Source organism: Ananas comosus, linkage group 2 (genome assembly GCF_001540865.1).
Source record: "Ananas comosus cultivar F153 linkage group 2, ASM154086v1, whole genome shotgun sequence".
Lineage (NCBI taxonomy): Eukaryota > Viridiplantae > Streptophyta > Magnoliopsida > Poales > Bromeliaceae > Ananas > Ananas comosus.
In genome coordinates, this window is record NC_033622.1 from 2036381 (window position 1) to 2047410 (window position 11030).

The window sequence follows — 11030 nt, forward strand, 5'->3', positions numbered from 1 at the left end:
CCTCCTTTTTCCCAATTTTTCTCATTATTTGTTTTTTCTAATTTTATTAGATTCTAATCTTTTAATTCCATAATTAAACTACCCTAATATTTATTAGGTATCTGTCATCACCGGCAAAGAAAATTCGTTATACCAAATGAGAATCGGGCGCTGTCGGCGTGTGGGCTGGAACAGTTCTGCTTTATGCATTCCTTTTTTTTTTTTTGGGTGTGATGATGCTAAACCCAAAAAAAAAAACAAAAACAAAAAAAACTCCTGCACAGGAGAGTGATCTGGGTCATATATATATATATATATACATGATACATCCAAGATATATATTTCATACTGATCCGGCGAACAATTCTTGTTATTACGATAAGCCAAATTTTTGCTCGGAAAATAGAAAGTACGTACTCAATTACAAGAATTAAGGAGAATGGATAAAACAACGGACAAAGATTGAGAGCAATAATGGTGCAACAAACGCAATTAAAAGAGAAACCTGAATAATGCACAACCAACGGGCAGCCCGCTGCTTGAAACAGTGGTCTAGACGGTCGCGGCGGTTGGAGGGGCGGCGGAGTCGGAGGAGCCCCAGACAATGTCTCTGAGGGCGGGCTGGAGCTCCTCGGCGCAGAAGTGGCGGTAGTCGAGGGCGTCGCCGGCGTCCTTCTTGACCTCGACGACGAGCACGGACGGGGCCACCGCGAAGATCTCGGCGGCCACGGTGAGCCTTCCCTTGCGGCCCTTGTCCTGCCCGCCCTCCAGGCGCACCCCCGCGGCGCCGCTCCGCGTCACGCGCGCCGTCCCGCCCATCCGCGCCGCCACCCCCTCCAGCCGCGATATGACCCCGCTCGCCGTCTCCCTCGTGGCGAACCGCATCGTGCCCCGGCCCTCCTCCCGCCCCTCCTCGAACAGCCGCGACAGGTCGAACCCCTCCGACAGCGATATCAGATGGAACGCGTTCAGCGTCTCCGGCTCCTCCTTCTCCTTCTCCTTCTCCTTCTCCCGGTCCTTGTCCTTGTCCTTGTCCTTGTTCTTGTCGAATAATTCTGCAGCGTCCTTGGCGGCCGGTCGGATCGGGACGGAGGGCGAGGACGACTTCTTGAGCCAGGGCGAATCGACGAGCTTGGCGACGGTGATGCGGGTGGCGGGGTTGGGGTCGAGGAGGCGGGTGATGAGGCGGCGGGCGTCGGAGGAGAACCAGGGCGGGCAGCGGAAGTCGCCGCGGTGGATCTTCTTGTACATGGCGACGAGGTTGTCGTCGTGGAAGGGGAGGAAGCCGGCGAGGAGGACGAAGAGGATGACGCCGCAGGACCAGAGGTCGGCCTTGGCGCCGTCGTAGCCCTTCTTGCCGATGACCTCCGGGGCGACGTAGGCCGGGGTGCCGCAGGTGGTGTGCAGGAGGCCGTCGCCGCGGACGTGGGCGGCGAGCGCGCTGAGGCCGAAGTCGGCGACCTTGAGGTTGCCGGCGTCGTCGAGGAGCAGGTTCTCGGGCTTGAGGTCGCGGTGGTAGACGCCGCGCCCGTGGCAGAAGTCGACGGCGGAGATCAGCTGCCGGAAGTAGCCGCGCGCGGCGTCCTCGCGGAGGCGGCCGGCGCGGGCGATCCGGGCGAAGAGCTCGCCGCCGCGGACCAGCTCCATGGCCAGGTAGATGCGGGAGCGCGTCGCCATCACCTCGTGCAGCTCCACGATGTTCGGGTGGCTCACCATCTTCATCACCGCGATCTCGCGCTTGATCTGCTCCATCATCCCCGCGCGGATCACCTTCTCCTTCGCCACCACCTTCATCGCCACGCTCCGCCCCGTGCGCACGTCCCGCGCCAGGTGCACCTTCGCGAAGTTCCCCTGCCCCAGCACGCGCCCCACCTCGTACCGCCCTTCCAGCACCCCGCCCCCCACCTTCGCTACATCCCCCGCCTCCTCCATGCCTCGCTAGCTGCGTTCGACGACGTCTCTCTTTCTCTCTTCCCCTCCCCTCTCGCGAGCTAGACCTAGACCTAGACCTAGACCTAGACCTAGCTTCCGATCGATCGATCGATCGATCGGAGACCAGGGAACTGGACGACGAAAATTAAGAAGAGCACGTACGTACGCACAAGAAGAAGACGACGACGATGCTGACAGACGACGAATCAGCTACCCGTCTTCGACGTGCTTGCGGTGGCAGCTGCGGCCGCCGTGCTTCTTCCGTTTCCCGGCGAGATCAGGGCTCGATCTCCTCATCCTGATGCATTCCCTGGAGAAAACCCTAACCGCAGAAGCAAGGAGAATAAGAAGAATAAGAAGAAGACGACGACGACCACAGTGGCTCAGGAAAGGAAAAAAAGACAGAGAGAGAAAGAGGAGTTAGGGTTGTGCAAAACAGAGTCGCGAGTGATTCGAAAGGCGACCGTGTATGAGACCTCCTCATGGGGTTTATATGGCAGAGCTCGGGCAGAGCAAAATGACGAAACCGCCCACGGAGAAATGCTGAGAGCGAGAGAGAGGCGGTTTCGGTGAGCCCCGGAGACGGGATCGAACGGTCCGTGCGCAATGTAAGGGGCGCGTGTCGCTCTGCGGTTGGCGGGTGGCGGCGACGGTTGAGATTTAACGTGTCCGAAGGCGTATAGCTGTTGCTGGCTCTGCTATCGACTGTGGATACACTGGATACAGCAGGACATGAACGGCGGTAGATCGATTTCGACGGCTGTGATCGCTTCCATCTTCGTTTGGCGGTGCTTCCGAGGAGCCGCGGCAAAAGCGCGAGCGAGCGCTTTAAACTTTCCATTTTTCACTTGTTACACTGACATGTGGGGCCCACTTATGGTCCACGTGGCAGCACTACAGTCGTTGTATACAGTCGTTGCACGGGTCATGGTTCGAAGTTGAATTCACTCTCGTGCGGATTAAAAACACAAACACAAAAGCTTCCTCAGATATTTTGGTTGACCAAATTTGACCAAAGTTATAACTATATATATATTACTTTGTTGGAATAGTCTCCCGAGAAATATTTTTTCGATTGAACCTTGTTAATTTCAAGTTATTTCAATTCACCAAATTTTAGTTTGTGGAATCAAAAAGTTATTAAATTTAATAAGTAGTTATCAATAATTAGTGAACTAATTAATTTTATAAAGTTTAATTTGGATTCTAATTTCAAAAATTAAATCAAACTAAATAAAAATTAAAAATTAATAAAAAAAATTTAAATTTAAAGCCCTTCTCAAAATAGCTTATAATGCAACTGTGGGACAAATACTTAACAAAGTAAACCAAAAAGATCGATAATGCATAATACCATCGAGTCCAGCAAGCAGTTTGCAATACTTTTGGAAAGCCTAGATCGAAGCCCCAAATGCGCAGAATAATCAATAAAAATGTCTTTCATTATGGTATTCTAGCTGTACACATACATTCACATCGCCTATCCAGCTCTCTCGCATATACAATGAAAACTTTGTATACGATCCCTCAAAATATTTTCAAACAAACTCAAAGGTCCTTTCTCTAGCCCGATAAACTATCCAATAAGAGATTGTGGGACGCGTTTGAACATTGAGGACTTGTTTGGTTTAAGGGTGAAATTGGATTGGATAATAGAACGAAAATGAATTGGAATGGTAATTGAAATAACCCACTTTTCCAAAACGTTTGGTTTATTTGTGGATTGGGAATTGGAATAAGTTATTCACATTTCATTGTTTGGTTTGTATAAACTAAAAAAATTATAGAATACTATAATGCTAATTTTACTCTCAAATATAAATTTATATTATTTAAAATTTATGAAAAATATAATACTATTCTCTAATAAGTTTTTCAAAAAAATATCAAATTTATTTTTAAAAATTTTTATTGATGTGGGTTAGGGATAGAATTTTGAAAGACGATATGTTTTTTTTTTTTTTGATGAGAAAGGGGTGAAAAGAAGGAGGGTGAGATGGTCACATGGGTTTCGAGAATTTAGTGAGTCTCTGGAATGAAATCTCAATCCGGGCTAGAAGACCGGAATCAAGTTAAAGGCTAATAGGCCATTCCCATTTCAGTCCGGAATAGAAATCCCAAATCGATTCATACAAACCAAACAAAATTAATCGGATTTGATCAAACCGATTTTCATTCTATACAAAAAATGGATGAACCAAACAAGTCCTGAATATCAATTATTATTATTTTTCAACATGTACGTCTCGTTTGCCCATCATCTATTCTCAATTGACAGTGGGGATAGATTCTTCATCGTCATTCCTATGTGCCATACTTCCTATTGTCCGGCTACAGGTGTGTTTGGAAATAAATTTTTTTTATCTACCAATGCTTGAGTCTTGACAAGTTACACACCTTGATTTGCTATAACCAATTGTCGAAAATGAATCTCACTATTATTTTTTATCATTACACTTTATGGGGTCGTATTCAAAACTTCTTTTCATAACATAGCATTTTAGGGCACTCTTTTAAGTCAGCTTGCTAATTATAAATTTGGCCCTTATGCAAATAATCTACATTTACAATAGATTTTGTAGACGGCTTTCAGAGTTATTGGGAATCCGGTACTCGCCCCGGTATCGGATTTTGTGAATCCGCAATCCGCTCTGATACCGACTGTTGTTGATCCGGTACCTATTGTTGGGATTTCGCAACGGAAGCGTCAAATCGAATTTTTACCATAAACCCATCTCCTCAGCAAAAGCTAATACAATTATAAAAGAGAGAAAAATCAAAATAGAAAATATACGAGTAAAATAAGATTCATTAAATAAGAGAAGAATATACCTGACTCTTATTCTACAAGAGAGTAGCTACAATCCGAGCCCTCTTTTTGAATCTCTCTTACCCTTCTCTAGTCTTCTATAAATTCATAAAGAAGACAACTCTCTCTTTTTCTCTCTCACATGCACCCATGCACTAGGTGCATGCAACTCATGGCCAAGCTTCTCTTTGGTACGGTCCACCAATGGCTTCAAGACATCTCACCGTACCCTCCTCAAGAATCTCAACTTGGTTGTACTCTCTACTCCAAAAGCATCCCAAAGTGTGCTTTTGTAATGCATCCTCTAAAACATACATGAATCCTAGTCCAATTAGAATTTCTACTCCAATAAATATTTAAATCTTAATTGATTTATCTCCAACAAATTTTAATATTTATCTGAATCTAGTTAGATTTAAATCATAATTTATCTCCAACGAATTTAAATATTGTTTCTTATCCAATTAGAATTAATCTACAAATCTAACCAAAACCTAACATGGAGTAGCGTAATTGACTATGCGGTCCTCTTCCATCACTTCATCACCGAATTTGACGACTGAGGTGTCTACTCGTTGAGGTTGGCTAAACCCAATTAAGAACATCCATCGCCTTATACGTTTGAGCACAGTGGATAGAGAAGGAGACAACAATACGGAGACTATCGTTGCAATCCATCTCTTATTTTAGATCAATGTTACAGATAGCACTGTCATCATTGACCGCGTCGTTGATGAAGATAGGATGACAGAATTTGCAGTTTCGATGCAAAGAAATTGCTGCAACAAATGATTTGATAAAACAAAATATAACGATGTTGTGTAATTTATCGATGAAACAGTGTATTATATGCTATAATGGTGCAAAAGTTTTGTAAAAAAAAATGCAACTCATGTTCCAATTATGTCAACATTCGATCGGTTAAGTGAACATGCATTTGCAAACTTGTTGTTTATTATCATTTCTAGTTGTTCGTCGGTCAGTGCCTCATTTATCTCGTCTGCCTCACATGCAGGAATCTCACTCTCATTGCTAATTTTTATAGCAAAAATGGAACTACAATAAGAAGTTTAATGGTTGTGAAGAGAACTTTATATAAGTTTGTTGAAAATGTATATATAGAGACCCCTCGACTTTAAACTTTTGATGGAGACCCTACTTAACTTTTACTCTTTAAGAATTAAGTTATTTTAGTGAAAAATATTAAAGATTTCATCAAATTCATAAAAAATTTCATCAAATTTAAATTTTTTAATAATTATTAGACAACAAAATAAAAATAATTAACAATCAATTACTGATAAAACTACAAATATCAACAAAGTTTTGAACGAAATTAACTAGAATAACTCAATTAAAAAAAAAGAGAATCTTAATAAAAAAAAAATTAAGTTGACCAAACTATTTTAAGACAGCCTATAGTTGAGAAGAAGTTCATACATTTATACTATAATTTTTGAACATGAGAAATTCTACTTATATACCCAAAAAGAGTAGTGTAGATCTTACACACCTGACTCTAGAATTCACAAAATTCAATTAGTTTTTAATATTTATTTTTAAAAAAAATGAACAAGATATGAAGGCATTATTAACTGTTAGATTAATGGACTGTAAAATTTTACTCACTTCAATTTTGAGGTGCATGTACAAATAATATTACTCTTTTTTTTTTTGAGAATAAGATAGCACGTTACTCGCTTCGTTTATTAATAATAATAAACCTAGCTACGTATGTAAGGCAACTAGCTAGGCCTCAATAATATTACTCTTTGAGCCAGAGAAATTCTATCTATACATTCCAAATAAAGGTGTACATTGTACGACCCCTCGTCCAAGAGTTGAAACTTATCTTTTATCTTGTCAATTTATATTTTTTACTTTTAAAAATATAAAAATATTCTAAACTCTCATCATAATAGAATTAAGTTATAAGAAAATATATTTGGAATACATTTATATAAGGTCTAAATATAAAGTCCAATTCAACCGAAAATAAAAAGTTCCTCTAATTAACCAATCCCACCTACCCCACATGGCCCGATTACACATAAAAAAGAAAAAAAAATTTCATCACCGTCTCCCCTTATGCTCCTTCGCCGCCGTAGCCGACGAGGTAGAGTTTCTGCAGTTCAGCCGCGAGAATCTCGCAGAGACAATAGAGAATTACGATCGCCATGTGTTCCTCCGTCACAGGTCGCTGGAGGAGTGGGTGTCAAACATCAAGGCGATCTCACATATAACGACCCCATATATAGCAATACTTTTAAAAAGTATCGATAATTTAGCCAATAACATTTTTTTTTAACTGTACCGATATTTAAAAGTGTCATTATACATTTTTTGTTGTAGTGTCTGTAATGAGAGAGTGCAAGATGTACACCCTTTTTAAAATATACAAATAATATTTCTCAATAAATTTTTTTTTCAATTTCGATACAGTTAATGAAAACAAATAAAAAAGAAAAGAAAAAAAGATTATGTTCTCTATCATTCACGCGGTATCAAGATTCATACAATTCACGTGATAAAGGGTGAGTAAAAAAAGTCTTACATTCATACTGTTCCCATCAAATTTTGATTCAATGAGAAGAAGAAGAAAGAGAAGAAGAATAAGAAGATGATGATGATGATGGCTGCAGAGAAAGACGCCTTCCCGTTTGTTTGAGGATGATGGCTGCCGGGTGACGACACGGAGGTCTCCAGTCACCTCAACCTCCCTTTCTCCAAGCCCCGATCACGTGCACCGCACGTGGGCCAAAAGCCATTTAGAAGTTCCAGGTTTGGACGGCTTTTGGTTTAATTTCTCCTCGTGAGCGTACCCGGACTGACGCTTTTTTTGATACTAGTACAGCGCCCACGCTATACCACTAATAAAAATAGTTTAACTGATTATTTTAACAGATTATTTCTAATGCAAGTGATAAAAAATTTAATAATTAGTATCCCAAATTTCAAATTTGAATGCTAGTTAATTCACATTTTCAGCTAAATTTATTTCTAAATAAAATAAACGAAGCGGATAACATGCTACATATCTCTCAAAAAAAATAAAATATAGATAGTTTAATCAATTAATATAAATATAGAGTTAACCTGATTATAATATTTTTAATAAAATCAAGGATTTAGTGTTATTAAGTTTTTCATTATTAAGTCTACTCTTTGATCAATTCTATATCTTAGATCGTGGTATTTTACTAATCATCCATTAAATCTTAAGAAGACCACCACTAAATTCTAGAGAACTACTATTAGTCCAACTCTATAATTTTTTTATTCAAGAATTATAAATTTAATAGTAAAAGTTCTCAAATACTATTAAAAGTATAGACTATATATAGAGAGAAAGAGAGTAGAGTTTCTATGCTTTCGGAAGTATAAGAGAGCTCGTGCTTTCAATTTTTTGGCCATTTCATCAATCCCTTTGATCATTTATGATCTTTGGATTAATATTATTATTCTAGCAAGACCGCTCAATTTTAGGGGGATCATTCAACTCTAAATTTTATATATATATATATATAGAGTTGAGCTAGAATACTATCGGTAGCAAACGAGCTCCGTTGCCACCCATTTGTTTTCGATGATGGAGCCTCCAAATCGACGATCGGCATCGTTGAACATGATCTATACCATTTGAAGTGTTTAGAAATCAAATTTCAAACCTTTTCGACATCATTTGCCTAATGATCAAAGAGTTTCAAAATTTATAATTTTAATGGTCGATATGAGGCGTTTTCTCGTTTAACGGTGTAAAGATATCCAAATCAATTGAATTTTTGTTAGAAAATTCTTTAAACTATTTAAAATAAGATCTAAACTCTTGATCTTGACTACAAGACTCCTATCATCATTTTTTAAAGAATATTCATTTTCAGCCATTCGTTTTTGTGTCCACCGATGGATAAGAGAACAATATCGAAAATGTATGAAATTTGATTTCTAAACACTTCAAGTGGTATATATCATGCTCAACGGTGCCGATCGTCGATTTGGAGGCTCCATCTTCGAAAACAAATGAGCGGCCACGGAGGCCGTTTGCTACCGATAGTATTTTAGCTCAACTCTATATATATATATAGTAGGGCTACTATACTGTAATGAATATTGGACCCTTTGTACTCATAAGTTGTATTCGGTGATGGAGCTTTCGAATCGACGATCCACTCGGTTAAATATGATCTAGAGTATTTGAAACTTGTAGAAAATAAATTTCGTAATTTTTCGAAATCATAATAAAGTCCATCAAGCAGGTATAAAATGAACGGTCAAAATCGAAAGATGTCTTAAAAATGGATGATCGGATTCTTCAATTTAAGATCGGAGTTATTGATCTTTATCTAGGTAGTGAATAGAATTTTCTATCAAAAATTCAATCTATTCAGATTCTTTTGCACCGTTAAACTAGCAAGTACTCCATACCAGCCATTAAAAATTGTCAATTTTGTAAGCTTTTGATAGTAAGGTAAATGATGTCAAAAAATTATAAAATTTGATTTCTAGATGTTTCAAATGCTCTAGATAACGGTTAACAGTGTGGATCGTTGATTCGAAAGCTCTATCATCGAAAACAACTTATGAGTACGAGGACGATCGTACTTATAATAGTATAATAGCCGAACTATATATATATATAAACTAGAACACTAGTAACAGCACTAAGTCATTGGTACTATTAGAATTTTGGCTCTATGAAGAGGTATACGATTAAGATGATAATAATTTTTAAAGGTTAATAGGTAACTGATGGAATAGTTTAAAACGGTCAAAGAGGCAAGATCTAACGGCAAAAAAAAAAAAACCAGTGAAATAGGGCTTTAATTGCATTACATAATGAGCAAGAAAATATATTGGTGATAAGGAGGTGCCCACATAACAAGACAAAGAAAGGGTAAGCAATGTTATTACTGTCCTTCTATATTTGATGTCTGTTATTTAGCTTTTCAACTACAGTGCTTCTTTATAATTTCTTGATAGTTTTGTCATATTATGTGATGGATAAGACTTGTCTTCAAGTTGCTAGAAAATAAAACAGAAATCGACTCCATTCAGATGCTTCTAATCTACTAAAGTTAATTAAAAAATTCACACAAAGTATTAATCAATTTGCATGGTTATGGTTAAGTTAATTTAAAACGGTACAAAATGTTTGGTATTATAGATAGCATTTTAGCTGGACTATCTCTCTCTTTCTCTCTCTCTCTATCTCTCTCTCTATATATATATGATTATACATTAAAAGTTTAAATTTTTTTAAAAAAAATTGTTACTAAAAATATAAAAATATATCCTATAAATAGCCTTATGTGTATTATAAAAAACCTAACTGGTATTATTTCAGTCAATTAATTATATCTATAAATATCAAAAAAATAAGAAGGAAGAAGCTGTAACCAAAAAAATATAAAACAAACATCCTATAGAATAGTCTTATTTATATTATAAGAAATTTAAGTACAACATATTTAATTAGTATGCATATAGAAAGTTCACTTGACAAAATATATATATAAAACTAGACTAGAATACTATTAATAACTCCAAATCACAGGTGCTATTAAATTTTTGCCATTGGATGAAAAGGTGTGCGGTTAGGATGATAGTGACCTCCTATAATTAAGTGGGTGAGTGGTTGAATAGTATGATTTAATCGGTGGGTGAGTGGTTGAATAGTATGGTCAAAGAAATAGATCCAACAGTAAAAAATTTGGTAGCACCAAGTGCTTGAAGTTCTCGATAGCATAGTAGCCGAGCTCTCTCTCTCTCTCTCTCTCTCTCTCTATATATATATATATATATATATATCAAAATTATTTTTTCGAATATGCTCGGTATTATAACAGAGCATTCTGAGCAGCAAAAATCAATACTCACTTTGTAGTCCAGCACAAATTGCGCACAATTAATCAACCATCATAGTTACAATTATTTATTTTTTATCGTTTAAAAAATTAAAACATACCGTGAAGCTAATTTAGGAAATTAGATGAAACACATTTGCGCCTTTATTTATTAAAATGAAATACAATCATTTTCTTTTCAAGGAGTGCCTAAAAAAGAAAAAAAGGAGAAAGAAAAACTGGCAAGAGCAATAAAATAAATGTTGGTAATTTATCTTTGTATCTCAAAGTTTAAGCCATTTTCACTTTCTCTCTCCTCAATATTTATTTTGGTAGAGAGAAGATTATGGACCCGTTTGGCCTAAATTCAGGAAAAATAATTTCTATATAATTGATTTTGGTTTGAAAAATTGATCTTGATTAAAAGCTGTAGAGCCTTTGACTAAGTTTAGATGGAAAGTGATTTT

General features: G+C 38.2%; 1 protein-coding gene across 1 annotated transcript; it reads right to left on the bottom strand.

Moving 5' to 3' along the window:
* LOC109705783 (CBL-interacting protein kinase 6-like) lies at positions 295-2396 on the bottom strand. Its single transcript, XM_020226570.1, has one exon. The coding sequence runs from the start codon at positions 1909-1911 to the stop codon at positions 532-534; it is 1380 nt and encodes a 459-aa protein (XP_020082159.1). The 5' UTR covers positions 1912-2396; the 3' UTR covers positions 295-531.